This window comes from Kogia breviceps, chromosome 5 (assembly GCF_026419965.1).
Source record: "Kogia breviceps isolate mKogBre1 chromosome 5, mKogBre1 haplotype 1, whole genome shotgun sequence".
Taxonomy (NCBI): domain Eukaryota; kingdom Metazoa; phylum Chordata; class Mammalia; order Artiodactyla; family Physeteridae; genus Kogia; species Kogia breviceps.
In genome coordinates, this window is record NC_081314.1 from 77,548,352 (window position 1) to 77,568,783 (window position 20,432).

Here is a 20,432-nt window from a genome sequence, read left to right on the forward strand (position 1 = left end):
TCAATCCCCCCAAAACTTTTTACTGAGGGGCTAATAGTAACTTTAAAAATATTAGTACAAAGTGTAAGAGTGCAGAGACGGCACCCCTCCCCCCCACACGCCCACACGCCTCCCTTTTCCCTCCTCCCAGGCTCCGCCCTTTCCCGCCCCCTATTTTAGGTGGTGCTGATGATTCCTCCCGGAGAACGCTCTTCCAGGTTGGGGATCCACCCTCGGGGGTGCCAGGCACGTGTTTAGTGAGGTTAAAGGGTGTCTCGGAATGTGTGTCCTGGATCTGGCGTAGGTGAAGTCACGTCTCTCTTCCGACACCCTCACCCTTCCTGGCCTGGTGCGTTGCTCGCTCAGAATCGCGGGACACACCGGTGGGCTAGGGCGAGGTAAAGGCGGGCTCTTCCAGGCCCCCCCCCGGGCCACCTGTAGAGTCTGTGTGTCAACTCCTTTGTCCTCAGAGCCACTTCGGTGGTCGCCCCTTTAAGCGAGGAGGTGCACTTAGATGCTCCCTGGGTCCCCTTTTGCCTTCCCCAGCCCCCTCCTGGCCTGCCTTCCCCCCCAACCAAAGGTAGCAGCGCTGGGAGCCCGGGGCTCGGCGCGAGCCGCCTCCTCACTTCCCATTGGCTGCGAGCGCCGGGAAAGCGGTCACGTGGGGGCGCGGCAGGCCAGATCCAGGGCCGCCATCTTGGCGGAAAGTTTGGGGGGAGAGCGGTTGGGGGCGCGGGAGGAGGCGAGGTTCTGGGGGTGGGGCGGCTAAGAGCGGAGAGGGCGAGCGGGCTAGCGGGCAGCGGCGAGTGTGGAGGCGGCGGCGGCGGCGGCGGCCGAGGAGGAAGAGGCAACGGGGGTGCGGCCGCCGAGGGGAGCTCCTCCCCCGTTCCCTCACCCCCCTCTGCTCAGCTCCGCGAGCCCCGGGCGGGGCGGGGGGACGTGGAGCGGGGCAGGGCGGGGGAGCCGCCCCGAGACCGCCCGGGGCGCACCCCAGCTCCGAGCGCACGCCACTCGCTGGAACTTTGTGGCCGCGCCGCAGGTGTGGGGGCCCGCGGAGGTGTGCATGTGGGGCGCGAGGGCGTCGCGGAGAGCGGCCGCTGCCCTGTCCGGCCCTCGCTGGAGTAGCTCGGAGGAAGCGAGCAAGGAGACAGGCAAGCGAGAGGAGGGGGCCCGAGCAGGGCGGGGTGATCAGTCCAGCTGATCCCTTCTCCCAGTGCGCTACAGCCGCTGCTGGCTTAGGGGCCAAGGGTCGGAGAGCCTCTTCGGTCCCCCAGTAGCAGGTGGGGGGGTATGTATACTTCTGCCGGGGGAGGCTGGCCCCATGTACAGGCATTTAGTGCCCTTTGGAGAGGGGTCAGCTTTCGAGGAGAATTTGGCATCTTCTGTTTGCTCTTATATTTGCAGGGGAACCCAATCTTAGGTAAAAGCTTTCTGGATTGACACTGCTGGATTGTGCGGCTCTTCTTTTCACTTGGGAAAACTTTGCCAGGTGGGCTTTTTAAATAGGGCTAGGAGTTTTTCGATTTGAGAGTTAGGGGGAAATGCTAGTTTAACCTCGATTCTATTTTAAATTTAGTTCTGTTTCCTTTATGTTTTGTGTTCTTAAAGGTGTGTGTCCTCTTCCTGATTCTGGAGAAAAATGCCGGTCCGGAAGCAAGGTGAGAATTTACGTCGGAACTCTTCTGTGGGTGTCTCTTGCTTTTCTGTATGTCTGTTTTGTGATTGCTATGTTTTAAAGATGTTTGTGTGACTCTGATGAGACAGCACGGCCCTAGCCTTACTACTTAGGAAATCTAAGCCTCACATCATTCAGACAATGGAAACACCTAAATGTTTGTCAAACTTTTTTCCTTGACATCTCTCTAGTGACTGGAGAGGCAATTAACATTTTCCCTCTGAAATGTCTTTTTAACAATTCTGTATTGGTGTTTTAATATTTCATTTTATCGTTCTTACTAAACACTTTTATGAGCGAATGTGGGATACTGGCTAAGAACTAGTAGTTTTGAAGCATGTAATATTTGAATTATAATGACAAATTGTAGATATTCTGCTTTTGTGTATCATCAGCTGAAACAGTGTTACTAATACTTTGATCAGATGATCACAAGTACACATTTATTACAAACTGCTCACCTTCTTCCTTTATTGTAACACGCTGAACATTTTTTGGATCATTCTAAGGAATATATATATGTGTACATGAACATAGTGGCATGGAGGATGTTGGGAATTGTTTAGGTGCCTTGCAGAATCATTTGTTGCATAGCTAGTTTGTAATACTTTATTGTAAATATATAATTTTTAAAAAACTTTTTATTCTTTTGGCTGGTTCGGTCTTCATTCCTGCACACGGGCTTTCTCTAGTTGCAGCGAGTGGGATTTGCTCATTGCGGTGCGCGGGCTTCTCATTGCCGTGGCTTCTCTTGTTGAGTTGAACGGGCTCTAGGCGTGCGGCCTTCAGTAGTTGTGGCACGCAGGCTCACTAGTTGTGGCTCGTGGGCTCTAGAGCGCAGGCTCAGTAGTTGTGGTGCACGGGCTTAGTTGCTCTGCAGCACGTGGGATCTTCGCGGACTAGGGATCGAACCCGTGTCCCCTGCATTGGCAGGCGGATTCTTAACCACTGTCCCGCCAGGGAAGTCCCTAATCAGACTCTTTTTTTCTTTTCAGATACCCAGAGAGCATTGCACCTTTTGGAAGGTTATCGTTCGAAACTAAGCCAAACAGAAGACAGACAGCTCAGAAGTTCCATAGAACGGGTTATTAACATATTTCAGAGCAACCTCTTTCAGGCTTTAATAGGTGGGAATTAAAACTTTATTTGTGACCGTTATGTGTCAGCTAGGCGTAATGCTGCTCTGAGTTCATTTATTTTAAACTTCAGAGAGTGATAATACTTGGTTCTCTGTGAGGCATTCAATAACTTGAACATCCAGTGAGTTGTGTATTTTGATACTTAGGCCAATATTCTTTCCAAAAGTATCTAATAACCAAAAAAACTTTCAGTATGATTATTTCAGTGGTCTTTGATAACAGAGTTTAACATCCTAACATTAAAAGATGAAGAAGTTGCAAAAATGTTTGAGGATCTGAAAAGTAATGACTGAATAACTGTTAGTTTGTTTCTGTATTTGACTTGCTATTTCTCTGGAATCCCTGAAAATGTTTGAGGATTTCTGCTATGTTTAAGAACATTCATTCCCTTAATATAGACCTCTGTTTAAACTTGGCATTTGTGGAGTCAGAATTTTAGACCTGGAAAATGATTTTACAAATGATCTTGTCTAATCTTATTTTACAGACAAGAATATTGAAACAATTTTATTCTTAACTGTAACTTAAATTTGATGTGGTGCATTGTTTTAAAGGAGAATTGAACACATACATAGTCAAGAGTGCTGAATTCTACTCCTGACAGTGCCATTGATTGAATGATATGGTACAAGTCATTTAATCTTTTCTAAGTCACTATTATCTGTAGCATGTGGGTACAATGGAACAGTGGTTTTTAAGCCTTTTTCTAAAAAGTAGCTAGACCCCTTTTTAATGCAAAATCTTATATTTTGTACATAATCCCCAATATATAAAACAAGATGCTCTGTCTCTGGCCCTCATCTCTAGGTACCTTGAAAAGTATACAAACCAGTGAACGAGAAAAATTGTCCCTTTCAATTCTAAGAATCAAATGTGTTTTTATTAGTCATTGGCTATATAACATATTAAAATAAGATATTTCATTGTATTACAACTTTTTCCTCAGTAACTTCAAAGTTGTTACAGCCTTATATCTATCTAGTGATGGAGTAACTTTGATGTGGCTTGAGGGCTACTTTCAAGTTAATGTATCCTGTCAAATAACTTATTGGTAAATTGATACTATGCTAAATTAGTTTTAGAATTAAAGAAGACTTTAAAGAAGATCATTCAATACATCTGAATAATTTTTTTAAATTTAGCATTATTATAGACTTTTGAAAATATATACAACAAAAGAGAACTGTATAATGAACTAGTATATATCTGTCACCCATCTTCAAAAATTACCAACATTTTGCCTTTTTTTGTTTAAACTGATGGACATTTTTTTTTTTTTTTTTTTTTTTTTTTGGTATGCGGGCCTCTCACTGTTGTGGCCTCTCCCGTTGCGGGGCACAGGCTCCGGATGCGCAGGCTCAGCGGCCATGGCTCACGGGCCCAGCCGCTCCGCGGCATGTGGGATCTTCCCGGACCGGGGCACGAACCCGTATCCCCTGCATCGGCAGGCGGACTCTCAACCACTGCGCCACCAGGGAAGCCCTGATGGACATTTTTTACATTTGGATTTCTAAGCTCTGAGGTTTAAGGTCCAAATGGATGATCAAATTGGATTCCTCTGAAAAAACAAAAAAGGAAGGGAAAAATCATTTTTAGTTGTTTGGTTTTCTAAATCACCATTAAACCTAGGAGTGTTTTATTTGGTAGGGTCACTGTTTAGAAAAAAATAGTATGACTTGTATGTCTTCTTTTACACTTGGACATAGATGGAGTCCTCTGTGTGGAGTCTGCGACTTAAGAAAATTAAATGGCTAGTGAAGTAACCAAACAGAACCTACACTTAGATTTCTCCATAGATTGGAGGTAGATTTACTATGTTTAGGGGGATTTTTTTTTTTTAAATGTATTCTGCCTTGCCTATTTTGAATGTATTTATTCTTATGCATAATTGAATTCTGATAGAGTTAGTTTTCTAATTGTGAGTTATATTTGTGAATCTTCTTTGTCCTGTATAATTTTATTGGTTGTGAATTTACTTTGATATTTAGATTTACTTATATTTTAAGATTTTATAGAATGTGGGATCAGATTTTGGTGTAAGAAAAGTAATAGATTTTAGGAATTTTGAAATGGGTAAATTTTGTAGAGATTTTTTGTGTTTCCATACTGTAATTGAATTAATTGTTGACACTACTAAATTAATAAATGCATTTTTTGGTGCATGCTAAAGTTGGGTTAATGTATTAATCTTTATTCCTTTATTCGAAAATTTTTAGGTCAGTAAGATTTTTTTTGCTTTGCACCTGTACCATTGGTATTGAAACAGTGTGGTAATGTATTTTAATCCTGTAAATTACCCTAAGCTAAACTAGAGTCCACCATGTTCATAGCGTGTACTGAAAAATTCTGTGTTAACTGTGTTTTCCTTTAGTAGGTAGCACTCTATTCTCTAAGGTGTTACTTGTGGACCATTGGATTAAAGGAGACATGGGGTCTTGACCACTAATTGTTTTGAAAGTCCTATGGTGCTTAGGTTTTTGACTTCTAGAGTTTGGAAATAATTTCCTTAGGCTATAGTGAATTATCTAGTTACTTCTTTGGACTTGCACTCTGCAGGGGTTATTTATTGATTGATTTCTTGAATTGGTAGTTTGTATCGGCTGTTTTCATGCATTTAAAAAAACTTTGTGTGAGGCCCTAGGGGTTTGGTGTTACAGAAATGTTGATCCCCCCGTCCCCCGTAGTTGATATATTATTAATATTAGGTTTCTGGTACCTTCAGGTTATTCAGAGGAACAAGTATGCACATATTGCACTACATCTGTTCTAAGATACCAGTTTTTAAAAATTTTGGTATCTCTGAATTTGGGATGCATTTTTTTAACGGATATATATTGGCATTGGTTTTACATTCTTAGTGGCATGTGAAATAATGGTGCATTTTACAGTTGATATCCTCCATATCAATATCCTCAATTCAGTGAAATATGGCAATCATTGTTCTTGCCCTGATGCTTGGTAGTACCTTGAAGGATGGCTTGAACATTTAAAAATTATTGAAAACAGAAAGGTTTTTATTAACTTTTGAGTTTCAGCTAAGATGTTTGTTTAAAGGTGAATGTTTAAATTATAGCTTTAAAAAAATTCCATGAACTATACATTTGTTTAAAATTTATTCCCAAAACATTTGGTGATTATTTTTGTATAAATGGGAGATAAAGTCTGCCTAATTTTAATCCCTGATTTAGGTGAGAGCAGGTTGAAAACTAAATATATTTGATTTTTGTATTCTCATTTCGGGTACTTATATTTGAAAATTTTGTGAGTAAAATAGACTGGGTATGGTTTGATAACAGTCAAAGCTCTGCTCTCCAGGTCCATAGTGGTTTGAAGTCATTTCTGATTCTTATGTTTGTCTGGGATCTGAGAGGACCTCAGTAGTCCTCAAAGATTTCGTACCAGTCTAGACCCCTGGGTTTACTTACGGGATAAGAGAATTCATTTACTTTCCTTATGCACAGGAGAAAAACCTGGTCTCAAGATCAGGCTGGCTTTAGAGACTTTAGTGAGTGAGTCATTTGATTTGTATATTTTGTCTGCGATAAATAGCAAGCTTATTTTAATGCACTATTTCATTTCTGCAGATATTCAAAATGAAGGTGGGTTATGTAATAAAACTGTCCATTTCTGAGATTTTTTTAGCTTCTAATTCATTTATTGCTGCTTTATTAACTAACAGTTTCACTTGCCCTTGTAAACATGGTGAAGGACATTTTAAGTTTGGAGATAGAGTTTCAAGTGTGACTTATTTTTTATTTTAATTGTAAAAAAACATAAAATCTATCATCTTAACCATTTTTAAATGTACCAGTCAGTAGTGTTAAGTACAGTCATATTGTTGTGAAACAATTTAGAACTTTTTCATCTTGTAAAACTGGAACTCGATACTTATGAAACAACTCCTCCTCCTCCCTCCAGCCCTTGGTAACCACCATTCTACTTTCTGTATCTGTGATTTTGACTACTGTAAATACCTCACATAGGGAAATCATAAAGTATTTGTCTTTTTGTGACTGGCTTATTTACTTAGCATAATGTCCTCAAGGTTCATTCATGTTGTAGCATGTGATAGGACTCCCTTCCTTATTAAGGCTGAGTTATATTCTTGTGTGTTGGGGTATATGTATATAAATGTGTGTGTGTGTCAAATTTTTGTTTATTCATTCCTCCATTGACAGACATTTGCGTTCTATGTCTTGACTATTGTGAACAGTGTGGCTGTGAATGTGAGTGTGCAAGTATCTCTGAGAACCTGCTTTCAGTTCCTTTGAATGTACACCCAGAAGTGGGCTTGTGGCATCATATGACAGTTACATGTAAAAAGTTTAAAGAACCACCATAATGTTTTCCGTAGAGATTGCACCATTTTGTAATCCCACCAATGGTGCAGAAGGATTCCAATTTCTCCACGGCCTTGCCAACACTTGTTATTTTCAGTTTTTTTGATAGTAGCCATCCTAATGGTTGTGAGAGTATGATTCCTTTTTAAGTATGTAAGAAGTAATAGCTAACATTTATTGAAAACTTTCTCTGTGCTAATAAAAGTATCTCGTTTATTCGTCATAATCCTATGAGGCATGTATTCACTTATGAGGTGATTACACTATTTTATAGATTAGAAAAAAGAGGAAATGAGAGATTATGTAGCTTGCCCAAGGACTCTCACATAGTAAATTGTGGAGCCAGAAATTGGACTCAACTAATCTGAGTCCAGAGCCTCTTTTCACTTTCAACCATTAGGGTGTTCTTTATCATAAGTTGAGTATTTTAATGTGAATATCCTATGACTGTTAGTCATATAGTATTTAAAGCGTTGGAATAATTTATTTTGGACACTGGCCTGACATTTTTTCTCTTTCTAGTGTGTGAAACAACAAATTATAAGACAAGCAAATTATAATACATACTTTAAAATTTTATGTACTTTTCTCTTTGGGAATCGAAATGGCTTTTTAAATGTACGTTGGTTTAGACAAAAGCCTGAGTAGGTTTGACTATTGTGTATTTTAATTTATAAGAACATTGTACTTAAATATAGTGATAAAGAACACTGACAATATGTTTAACATAGATGTTGATCTGTAGGGTCAGTGTTTTTAAAACATGGTTTGTAAATTAGTTTTTACTTTGAAGGAGAATGTTTATAATGATGGAATGATGTTTATAATGATGGAATTTACACACTTTGAAAGGTGTACTTAGTAATCAAGGTATACAGACTTCCAGCTATAATGGTAAAATGTCACAGTTCCTTAGTTTTTTGTTATTATTGGTCCCAGTGATGTTATTTTTTAGTCTGTTGGTAACTTTGTGCACCTGCGTGTGTGTGTGTGTGTGTGTGTGTGTGTGTGTGTGTGTGTGTGTGTGTGTGTAACTTTGTAGGCTAGGTTTGAGAAAAGAAAGCATTTATAACAGGATATGGATCAGACTGTTGACTAAAAATTATGGAATTGGAGGAAAATTTTATTAACTTTTCTGTTGGTGGTTTTGATTGGATTGTTATTTATTTGTTAATAGTTTTACTTACTCCTGCCTTGAAGCAGTGCTTTGATTGTGCTGAATCTGGTTGAATTCTCTTTAGAACCTTGCAATTACAGAGCTGTAAGAGCATCTGTAAATATTTCTTCTAGTCTAAGCTGTTTCATCTATGTAGGGATAAATTTTTTCCTACTAAAATTTTCCTTTTTAAATTATTTTTCCAGTACACTATCCAGGTACTGCATTTAGTTGTTATGTCTCTTTAGTCTCCTTTAATCTGGGCACATTTCCATAGTCTTTGTCTTTTATGACATTGACGTATTTGAAGAATACAGTTCCCCTCTGCTCTTATTTTTTTATATATAATGTTTCTCATTTTAGGTTTGTCTGATATTTGCTTGTGATTAGACTCAGGTTATGTATTGTATATGGTTCTGTACATCCAGAGGTACATGATGTCTTCTGCCCTTCATTGGTAAAGTTAATTTTAATCACCCAGTTAAGGTGTTGTCTGATTTCTCTGTAGTTACTTTTTTCCCCTTTGCAACTTACAAGCAATATGTGGGGTAGACACTAACACCTTGCTTGTACACTGTTCTTTAGCAAAATTTCCATCTAGACTTAGCATCCATTGATGGTGCTTGCCTGAATCAGTTTTTACTATGTTGAAAATGACAGTTGAAAAATTATATATATATTTTTAACAGCAGCACTTTTCTACAGTTTCCAGCTAACACTTGGCATTTTACTGTAATTAAGAGCACTCCTCTCCCATTTATCTATCTAGCTACTTACCTAGCTAGCTAGCTAGCTATCATATTTCTTTCAGTGGTGGATAATTTATTACCATCCTTAATGATTTTGGTGTTCAGATTGTCTCAGATTTGCCTAGTAGGAGGCTTCTCAAGCTTGCTCTTATGACTTTATGACATGCCCTCATTTTTTTTTTTTTTTAGCACTTTCTTACTTTTTGGCATAACAAGATGTTCCTGGTTCATCTTGTACCCATCCTGCCCCAGCCTTAGGATCAACCATTTCTTTGAGAAGCTCTGGTTCCTTTTGATACATACCTTGTTTTAAGGAATACCGTGTGACTGTTAGTCATATAGTATTTAAAGTGTTGGAATAATTTATTTTGGATACTGGCTTGACACTTTTTCTCTTTCTAGTGTGTGAAACAACAAATTACAATACATACTTTAAAATTTTATATATTTTTCTCTTTGGGAGTCAAAATGGCTTTTTAAATCCACATTAGTTTAGATGAAAGCAGAGTATCTGTGCCTCAGTCGGTTTGACTATTATGTATTTTAGTTTATAAAAACACTGTACTTTTAGTTAATTAACTGATAAAAATTTTCCCTCTGAAATGGCAGGGTTATATTTCATTGTTTTTTTAGCTTTCTAGTTGCCTTCTCTCTAACCCTCCAAAATGGAATTTATAAACATTTAAGGTCAGATACATGTACTTTATATAAAATATTATAAGCAAGAAAATTCTCACACCAACACCTGCTACTTCTTCCATAGGGTGAATATCCTTCTAGAATGCTATTCTTGTGTATATATAAACACTTTCATTTTGCAAAACAAACTCACTACACAAATAAAACATAGTATAATTGTTTCTATAATTCAGTGGGAATTGATACTTAAAATCATGTATGAAGTGAAAAATATCAAATTAAAATTATCCTTAAAAATCCTTCAGGAGTTTAACACTGTCTCTCATTAACTACAATACAGTTGTTTTTCCCTGTAGTGGAAAGAAATGATTGATTTCAGCCAAGAAAAATCTTTAAATCTTTTTGGCAGCAGTCGGGTCTTCATTGCGGTAGGCGTGATCTTTCGTTTGGGGTGTGCGGGCTTCTGTCTAGTTGAGGCTCGTGGGCTCGGTAATTGTGGTGCGCGGGCTTAGTTGCTCTGCCGCATGTGGGATCTTAGCTCCCTGACAAGGGATCCATCCAGTGTCCCCTGCATGGGAAGGTGAATTCTTAACCAATTCTTAACCACTGGACCACCAGGGAAGTCCCGAAATCATTGTTTCTTCAGTTGATCAACAGATGAAGTAGTTGGCTTGTGTTTAAGTGACTTCTTGTATTAAAAGAACATAATTCTAGAATCATATTCAGCACAGTGAGATATAGAGAGATGCTATGAAAATGGAGACTACCTGAGGGAACAGTCTCCTCCTCATTTTTTATTTGCTGAAATTTACTAGGTGGACTGATAGGTAGATTTGCCCTTTTTTTGGTGGAAAGAGGTGCTATGGTTGAATTTGCTTAAGTGTATACAGTGTGACTTCTCTGTGCTATACATTTTAACTATTTTTATCCCACAAGATTTATCATTACCTTTCTGTATCAATGGATTTGTAGCATTTAAAGACTATTTCACTGTATAGATTTATTGTAGTTTTATTAATGATTTCCTAGGAGTATTTAGATATGTAATTTTTCTGAATTATAAACAACATTGCATTTGTATATGCCTCTTTGTTCTGTATCCTTGATTATATCCTTTGGGTAAGTTCCTAGAATTGAATTGCTTAGTAAAAGGGGATGTGCAATTTAAAAAGGTTTTTGATGTAATTTTAAATATTACTGTCAGAAATGTTACATCAATTTAATTTTTTAGATATTATGTGGAAGAATGACTAATTTACTATACCTTAAGCACTACAGAGTATTATCTATCTTTTTAATATTTTCTATTCTGATATGTGGAATACACCTTCAGTCACTTTGATGTTTTATTATGTATTTCTTTGAATAAATAAATAGCCAACGATGTAAGAATTTTCTTACATCGTTGTTTATTTTCTGTGAATTATTTGTTCATGTCATTTGCCCCTCCAACCACTTTTTGTTTGTTTTTTTTTTACGAGTTCAATAACAAAAACAAATTAATAAAATACATAAAAATGAAACACTGATATCAGTAATCACCATTTATATAAGTGTTATAGGTAGAAAAATATGAGGAAACTAGATTCAATTTGTCAAATATTTTAATCCTCACTTTTTTTTCATTGTTTTCTCAGAGGTATAAAATCTACATTAAAAATACCAATTCTGTCTGCCTTGCAAGTTGCAAATAGCTTCCATTGTTTGTCATTTGTTTTTAAAATTTAATTTAAAAAACAGATTATATTTACATATGGTTAGATTTATCAATTTTATAGTGCTTTTACCCTTGGTATTATGCTTAGAAAGCCTTTACTATCCCTGAGATTATAAAAAATCTTTACTATGTTCAAATTCTGTCATGGCTTCTTTTTTTAACATTTAAATCCTTAATACATTTGGAAATTATTTTGAAATACAGTATGAGATTGCTTGTTTTTGTAATATAAATTCATTATTATGCTCCCTTAAACATTAAAAAAAATTATTAGACTTTTAACTTTTTCAGCAGTTTCAGGTTTACAGAAAATTGGGTGGAAAGCAGAGTTCCCGTATCCTTACCACCCCACACTCCCGTTTCTCTTCTTATTGATGTCTTCATTAGTGTGGTATATTTGTTACAGTTGATAAACCAGTATTAATATATTGTTATTAACTGAAGTCCATAGTTTACAGTAGGGTTCACTCTTTGCATTATACATCAATAAATTTGACATACACATTTGTTGCTTTGACAAATGTATCCACTATTACAGTATCATACAGAATAGTTAAACTCCCCCAAAAATCTGTGTTCCACATATTCATCCCTTCCCTCCCTACCCGCAAACCGCTGGCAACCACTGATCTTTCTGCTATCTCTTGCTGCAGCTGTTCATCTCTTTCTCCCTCCTCCTGATTCCCTGGCAACCAGTGATCTTTTTATTGTCTCTGTAGTTTTGCCTTTTCCAGAATGTTATATAGTTGGAATCACAAGTGTGTGGCCTTTTCAGATTGTTTCTTTCACTTAGCAATATGCATTTAAGGTTTCTCCATGTCTTTTCATGACTTGATAGCTCATATCTGTTTCAATTTAAGTTTTTAAAGACTTTATTTTTTAGAGCAGTTACAGATTCACAGCAAAATTGAGAGGAAGGTACAGAGATTTCCCATATACCCCCTGTCCCCACACATACATAGACTGTCTTATTTTGAGCATCTCCCACCAGATTGGTGCATTTGTCACAATTGATGAACCTACATGAGCACATCATTATCACCCAAAATCTATAGTTTTACCTTAGTATTCACTCTTGGGGATAGGTTTGGACAAATGTATCATGACATATGTCACCGTTATAGATTTATATTTGTATATATCCACCACACTGTACACAGAGTAGTTTTACTGCCCTAAAAATCCTTTGTACTCTGCCTATTCATGCCTCTTCTACCTCCAGCCCCTGGCAGTCACTTATCTTTTTACTGTCTCCATAGTTCTGCCTTTTCCAGAATGTCATATAGTTGGAATCACACAGCATGTAGCCTTTTCATGTTGGCCTCTTTCACTTAGTAATATGCATTTAAGGTTCCTCCACATATTTTTATGGCTTCATAGTTTTTGTTTATTGTTTAATTTTTGTTTTTTAGTGTGAATAATATTCTGTTGTCTGGATGTACTGCAGTTTTATTCATTCACCTATCGAAGAATATCTGGGTTGCTTCCAACTTTTGGCAGTTATGAATAAAGATGCTGTATACATCTGTGTGCAGGTTTTTGTGCAGACATGTTTTCAGCTCATTTGGGTAAATACTGAGGAACATGATTGCTGGATTGTATGATAAGAGTATGTTTAGTTTTGTAAGAAACCATCAGATAGCTTTCCAAAGTGGCTGTATCATTTTGCATCCCCACCAGCAGTGAATGAGAGTTCCCATTGTTTCATATTTTTGCCAGCATTTGTTGTTGTCAGTGCTCTGTATTTTGGCCTTTCTAATAGATGTGTAGTGGTATCTTTTTGTTTTAATGTGCATTTCCCTGATGATATATGGTGGAGCATCTTTTCATATGCTTATTGGCTTTCTTTATATTTTCTCTGCTGAGGTGTCTGTTAAGGTGTTTTCTTAATATTTTTTCCATTAACTAAAATGTTACTCATAGATTAGAGATATTACCTATATTATATTAAATTATTACACATTCTTGAGCCTGTGTTTAGACTTCCTATTCTGATCCTGAGTTAGTACTGCCTTATTTCTTTAGTTTGAGAAATGTTTTATGGTTTGTGAGTTTCTCTGTTTAGGATGATGTAAGTTATCACTAAAAGCTAGAAAACGTTTTCTCAACTTCCTTTGAGGGAATTTCTGGAATTCTGTACTTCCCATACTCCTAGTTTTTGCAAACTTTGAATTTTAGCAAGAAAATAATAAAGAAATTTTTGCTTAGATTTGGAGACTTATGAAATACATGTAATCTTAGAGATTTCCAAATAAAAATTTTTTTCTAATAGATAGGAATGATTCTCCTCAATTGTGTTGGACTAATTAGTTGTGTTTAATTTTTGAGAATTTTTCTATTGTACATGTTATAGCTTTGTGACCTTACAATGTAGATCTTTGTTCAGGAACTGCACTTGTGGGGACATAATTTAGTCCAAAACAGTGAAAGCACTTGCAGACTGTAAATGGAAAATGAGGAATAGACTGTGATAATACTGATCTGTAGGCTCGACAAAATTAATATTTTCAACTGGGAGTCAACTAAAGGGTAGTTTCCCTCTAACGCATGTTTTAACATTCCTGCATTTTCTTGTTTTCTCTTCTTGCTTGCTTTAGTGCATCACTATTTTCAAAGTAAATAATTCTCTTCAGGGTGGTAAAAATGTATCAGACATTTAAATTATATGTCTGGTATATATCTGGGTGAGCTGTATGTATTTTTGGATGAGTATGGGATCACTCTTGTCTATTTAATGGCAATCATTTTAACTACTACTTCATTCTCTCATTTTCTTTACACTTTGATTTACTATGATTTAAAATATAGCTATCAAACTTTTATAGAATTCTACCTTTTTAGGTGCTTTAAATTGGAAACCTTTAGGTGTTGTATAATTTTTTTCCTTAGTTATCTCCATCTCCCGAAGACATTATGGTTGTATCTCATATTTTAATTCTGTTATTTCTCTTCCAGAAGGTATTCACTCCATTAATATATATTTTAAAAAATTAATTAATTTAGTTTTGGCTGCATTGGGTCTTTGTTGCTGCTCGTGGGCTTTTCTCTAGTTGGCAGCGAGCGGGGGCTACTCTTCGTTGTGGTGCACAGGCTGTTCATTGCGGTGGCTTCTCATTGCAGAGCCACAAGCTCTAGGTATGCGGGCTTCAGTAGTTGTGGCACGCGGGCTCAATAGTTGCGGCTTGTGGGTTCTAGAGCACAGGCTCAGCAGTTGTGGTGCACGGGCTTAGTTTCTCTGTGACATGTGGGATCTTCCTGGACCAGGGATCGGACCCGTGTCCCCTGCATTGGCAGGTGGATTCTTGACCACTGTGCCACCAGGAAGTCCCTCACTCCATTAATATATATATATATATATATATATATATATATATATATATATTTTAAATTAATTTATTAATTTATTTATTTTTGGCTGTGTTGGATCTTCGTTGCTGCACACGGGCTTTCTCTAGTTGTGGCGAGTAGGGGCTACTCTTCGTTGCAGTGTGCAGGTTTCTCACTGCAGTGGCTTCTCTTGTTGTGGAGCACGGGCTCTAGGCACGCAGGCTTCAGTAGTTGTGACACACGGGCTCTTTAGTCGTTCGTGGACTCTAGAGCTCAGGCTCAGTAGTTGTGGCACATGGGCTTAGCTGCTCGCGGCATGTGGGATCTTCCTGGACCAGGGCTCGAACCTGTGTCCCCTGCATTGGCAGGTGGATTCTTAACCACTGTGCCACCAGGGAAGCCCTCCATTAATATTTATTGGCTGAATGTCTTAACTGTTCAGAGTAAGCTCATTAATTTAATTCTTTATTTTCATGAAGTTGGTCTTTTGAGAATAACTTGGATTTTCAGACATTGGCATGTTGAATAGAGTTAGGAAATAGGAGAGATTGGGATTATACTAGAATTTACCGTGTTTGTTTTTGTCTTATATTTGTGTAGTAACTTCTGTTTTACTTTAGACTAGATATCATGGTACTCCATGTTATACTCCTGAGTTTAGAAAAGTCTAAAAAAGTAGAAGATAATATTTTGAATTCTAGAATGTTACTTTGTAGAAATGCTAATCTTGTCATAATGATAATCTAACCTTTTTTTCTAAATACAGTTATGATCAGTTATAATAATTCTCTTCTGACATATAAAACGTTGATTAAATATAAAGAACAGGGACTACATGGGAAATATAAAATATTAATACTTGGGACTACTAAGAAAAGCTCAATCTGTGTGAGCAGTTTTTCCAGAGGGTGCCTTTTTTGATTGGGTGCACCTTTGAAAAAGCTTCACTGATACAACTGAAGGAATTGTAATTGAGAAATAGTTTCTGGAGGAGTGTTATTATGTTGTTCACCACCATTGTCTCAGGACACCCTAAAGATGAAGAAATGTGGTGGACAAATGAAATAAACTGTAAACTTTGGAATGTTAGTCAAGATGGAGTATGGGTCAAGATTAAAGATGGGTGTGTGTGTGTATATAAATACATTTTTTTAAGGAAAGTGATAATAACTACAGACTGTCATCAGAAATGTCACCACACTGTACATATGTTAGAAATATTTCAGTACTTTTGCTTATGGTTTTAGTTAGCCAAGTATGGTAACTAATCTCTTTTTAAGTTGGGTCTTATCTGGCAATATCAGTTATCCTGACCCTAGTAAGAAACAGATATCTAAATAGCTAAAATATTATAAAACCCACATATTGTATCCCATGCACTTTACTCATTTAAACTCCCCTAGACTCTCAATTCAGCTCATTTTAGAAATTGTGATAAAATATATATAGCATAAAATTTACCCTTTTTAAAATAAGTGTGCAGTTCAGTGGCATTAAGTACATTCACGTTCAGTGGCTATCACCACTATTCATCTCTGGAACTTTTTCACCATCTCAAATTGAATTTCTTTACCCATTAAACAGTAACTCCCCATTCTCTCCTTGTCCCAGTCCCTAGGAATAACTTCTCTTTCTGTCTCTATGAATATGACTATTCTAGGTACCACATATAAGTGGAATCATACAATATTTGTCTTTTTGTGTTTGGTTTACTCCACTTAGCATCATGTCTTCAAGATTCATCCATCCATGTAGTAGATTGTATCAAAATTTCATTGCTTTTAAAGGCTGAATAATATTACATTGTTTGTATATACCACATTTTGTTTATTAACCATTCATCTGTTGAAACATTTGGGTTTTCACCTTTTCGATATTGTGAATAATGCTGCTATGAATATGGGTATATAAAATACCTATTTGAATCCTTCATTTCAATTCTTTTGGGAATATACTCAGAAGTGGAATTGCTGGATCAAATGGTGAGTCTGTGTTTTAATATTTTGAGAAACCACCATACTGTTTTCCACAGTGGCTGCATCATTTTATATTCCTACCAGCAATGCACGAAGGTTTAATTTCTCCATATCCTTATCGACACTTGTTATTTACTGTTTTGTTGATAATAACCATCCTAGTGGATGTTTACTCAGCTTGTTTTTTCTTAAATGTGATATAGTTAATAATGTGGATATTTGGTTCTCTAGTCCATAGGAGCTCAGATACAGCAAATTAGAAAGGACTGTTTGATAGATTAATGTAAGACCTAGAAATGAGGTATTTCAGTTGATAGTAGCAAGTTGCAAGTGAACTTTTGAATAATAATAATAAAGTGTAGGGAACCCTTTTTCCTTGACCATAAGAGATAGCAAAGTGTTACTCTGAATTATATTAGTCTAGATCTCTGTTGTCCTCTACCATAGCCATTAGCCATATGTGGGTACCTAAATTAATTAAACCTAAATAAAATTATAAATTCAGTTCCTCAGTCACACTAGTCACATTTCAAATGCGCAAGAGCCATATATAGCTAGTGCCTACCATATTGGACAGTATAGCTATAGAAAATTTATCACTGCAGGTAGTTATTTTGGACAGCACTGGCCTAAAATTTTAAGAGATGTTATTAAAGGACAATATATCAGTATTTCTGCTAGTTAATTTTAGAGTGAAAGGTCATATAGAAATTTAAGATTTGAAACTTGACTTACAGTATTGGATAATATAATAAAAATTTTATATAGTGATGTGGGCTATTTATATTGAGACTGGTAGCTAACCAATTGACCAACACTCATTTAGTGCTCTTGGGGGGGCATAATACTGTACTAGGAGCTCTGTTTTTTGTTTGTTTGTTTTGAGGGGCTAAGAGATCTCTATAGACAGGTAGATAGATCTACAAATATTTATCTCCTATATATATAAAAATACCTCTTACATATATAGAAATACATGTCCTGCTACATAAATATATACATACTCTCACATACATATATATCTTCTAGAAAAAAATTTTTTTCCCTAATATTTTTTGGAAAATAGTCTGTATTTAAGTTTCCCTGTTCTTGTTACAATGTCTTTTATAGTTCATCCCCCCTCCCCAGCCTTCCCCCCCCCCACACACACCAGTTAAGGCTCTGACATTGCAGTTAGTTGGTGTGTCCTTTTTGTTTCCTTTATACAGAAATTCTTACTTTCAAACAATTTATTTTCCCTTTTGTGACATTGCTTTCTAAAGATACCAGGCCAGTTGTCTTGTAGAATGTCTCCCTCTGAATCAATTTTGTTGATTGCTTTTCTGGTGTCATTTAACTTGTTCCTCTGTCCCCTGTATTCCCTCTGAACTAGAAGTTGGTTCTGAAGACTTGACTTAGGTTCAGATTAAGCAATTTTTGTTTGGTAAGAACCATTTGTAGCTAATGCTCTGAATTTGAGTTTTTAATTTTTTGCATGATGGTTATGTGAACAGTTTTATATAGTGATTCATGGTTTATAAAATGCTTTCACATACAATTTTCTGCAGCAATATTAACATCCTGTGAAATAGGTCGATATTACTCTCACTGTCAGACCTGAGTTTTTATTAGCCCTTTATCTAGAAAGTTCTACAATTCCACTTGTTATCAAAACTAAAAAGGGAGTTACTTTGTCTCTAGTATCTTCTGATGTTGTTTTTTAAGGGAAGTACTAATCTTTTCATCATACTGAGAAAACAAGAAATAAAAGTTATTCTTTCTAAATATTACAGTTATTTTATTTGATTCTATACAAGATAATACCCTATCTTTACTGTTAAATAATAATTTCCCTCCTTTAAAAAAATCAACTCGGGCTTCCCTGGTGGCGCAGTGGTTGAAAGTCCGCCTGCCGATGCAGGGGACACCGGTTCGCGCCCCGGTCCGGGAAGATCCCACATGCCGCGCAGCGGCTGGGCCCATGAGCCATGGCCACTGAGCCTGCACGACCGGAGCCTGTGCTCCGCAATGGGAGAGGCCACAGCAGTGAGAGGCCCGCGTACCGCAAAAAAAAAAAAAAAAAAAAGAAAAAAAATCAACTCAAAATTATACCAAGAGGTGAATAAAAAACTAGTAGTGGTATATTTAAACATGATGTAACTGCCACTCAGAGCTTCTAAGCAGCATGAATAACCAGTGTTAATATACTAAGTTCATATAATTCCAGCTGATAGCAGAGTAACTTGATCTTCCAAATTATCCTGTGTTGCTATAAGTACATTTATCATTTCTTTTAGAGTTTTGTCATACTTTTAACTGACTATTTCTAAAATAACAAAATATTTTGACTTACTATTTCAAATATTCAAATTCGAGGCTATCTAAAAAAAACTTCCTGGTTCTTTGATTTTATTTTAATGTATTATTCTTCTTTTGTTTTACTTTGGTTACAAGGGCAGTTGAAACCACTTGACGGGTTTACATTCCCAGCCTAGATACTGGTGATACAAAAATATAAAATATCAGTGATGACTTATGTCTGCAGAATTCACAGTAATGGTATTAACTACTGTCTGTTAGGAGCTGAGTGTGATGTCTGCAGAATTCACAGTAATGGTATTAACTACTGTCTGTTAGGAGCCAAGTGTGTACCAGTGTGCACTTTACATGTATTGCACTGAATACTTGAAACAGTTCACAATGATAAGAGGCAAGTTATCAGAGATTAAATAACTTGTCTATACATGTAGCTAATTGATGATGGAATAGGGATTTGAACTCAGCACTGACTTCAAAGTATAAAAAGCCTATATGACTTTTACACTGTGCCCTGCAGGTTCTGATATGGCTGTGACATAATAAAATGAGAAAATATTCACTGTATAAGTACATTATAAGATTGGATTTATTTTACTAATCTAGAGTAAAAATTTTGCTTTTGAGTTATGTTGTTTCAGCAATGCATAGTTTAATTAGAAAATATAAATACTTTTGAATTTTTCTTTTCCTTTCCTCACATCTAGATATTCAAGAATTTTATGAAGTGACCTTACTGGATAATCCAAAATGTATAGATCGTTCAAAGCAGTCTGAACCAATACAGCCTGTGAATACTTGGGAAATTTCCAGCCTTCCAAGCACTACTGTGACTTCAGAAACACTACCAAGTAGCCTTAGCCCTAGTGTAGAGGTAAGATAAAAAAAACTTTTCCTTAAGCTATTTTTCAGTGATAATTAATTGGGGCTACTAAGTTTTCTCATTATATTCAAATGGATATTTTGTGGAAGTATCATTTATAATAGAATAAAAAGGATGGGATTAAAAATACTTTTGAAAGGAAAAGCTCAGAATTTCTGATACCCCTGTCTTCAAATGTTGTGAATGGTTCAAGGTCTGAAATACTTGACTGTTAAAGTATTATTTTAGTCTTAGTATCATCAATGCTTCAGGCTTATTAATATTACTTAAAGTACATTACTTTATTAACAATTACTTTGCATGGTAGACCTTAGTGAGGCTCCATCTGTGCAATAATTAGATGGAAACTACTTTGAAAAGATGGTTTTACTTTGATATTTTTTTCTCAGAAAGCAGTTGCTACATTTTTCCCAAGGATTCTCTCTTTATTGGCTTGAAGGATTGCATTGTTAAGTCTCACTAGAGACTGATAAGAAATCTTAAGGACAGCATTGGTTTCTCTATTTTTTTTGTAGCTAAAACTCATTTCTTTGAGTTTTCATAACTGTTTTAGTAAT

The 20,432-nt window shown here is 36.6% G+C and overlaps 1 protein-coding gene across 16 annotated transcripts in view; it reads left to right on the forward strand.

Annotated features, from left to right (window-relative positions):
- The first annotated feature begins 743 nt into the window (after positions 1–743).
- DLG1 (discs large MAGUK scaffold protein 1) overlaps positions 744–20,432 on the forward strand; it is a 313,869-nt gene continuing 294,180 nt past the window's right edge. For 14 of the 16 annotated variants that reach the window (XM_067034266.1, XM_067034270.1, XM_059064880.2 and 11 more), the window contains exons 1-5: positions 744–1,130; positions 1,384–1,468; positions 1,588–1,637; positions 2,650–2,781; positions 19,700–19,866. In XM_067034266.1, the coding sequence (XP_066890367.1) occupies positions 1,619–1,637; positions 2,650–2,781; positions 19,700–19,866 (318 nt within the window). In that variant the 5' untranslated portion in view covers positions 744–1,130; positions 1,384–1,468; positions 1,588–1,618. The remainder of the gene's footprint in view (positions 1,131–1,383; positions 1,469–1,587; positions 1,638–2,649; positions 2,782–19,699; positions 19,867–20,432) is intronic. The other 2 variants (XM_067034267.1, XM_067034268.1) reach the window with 2 other exon arrangements.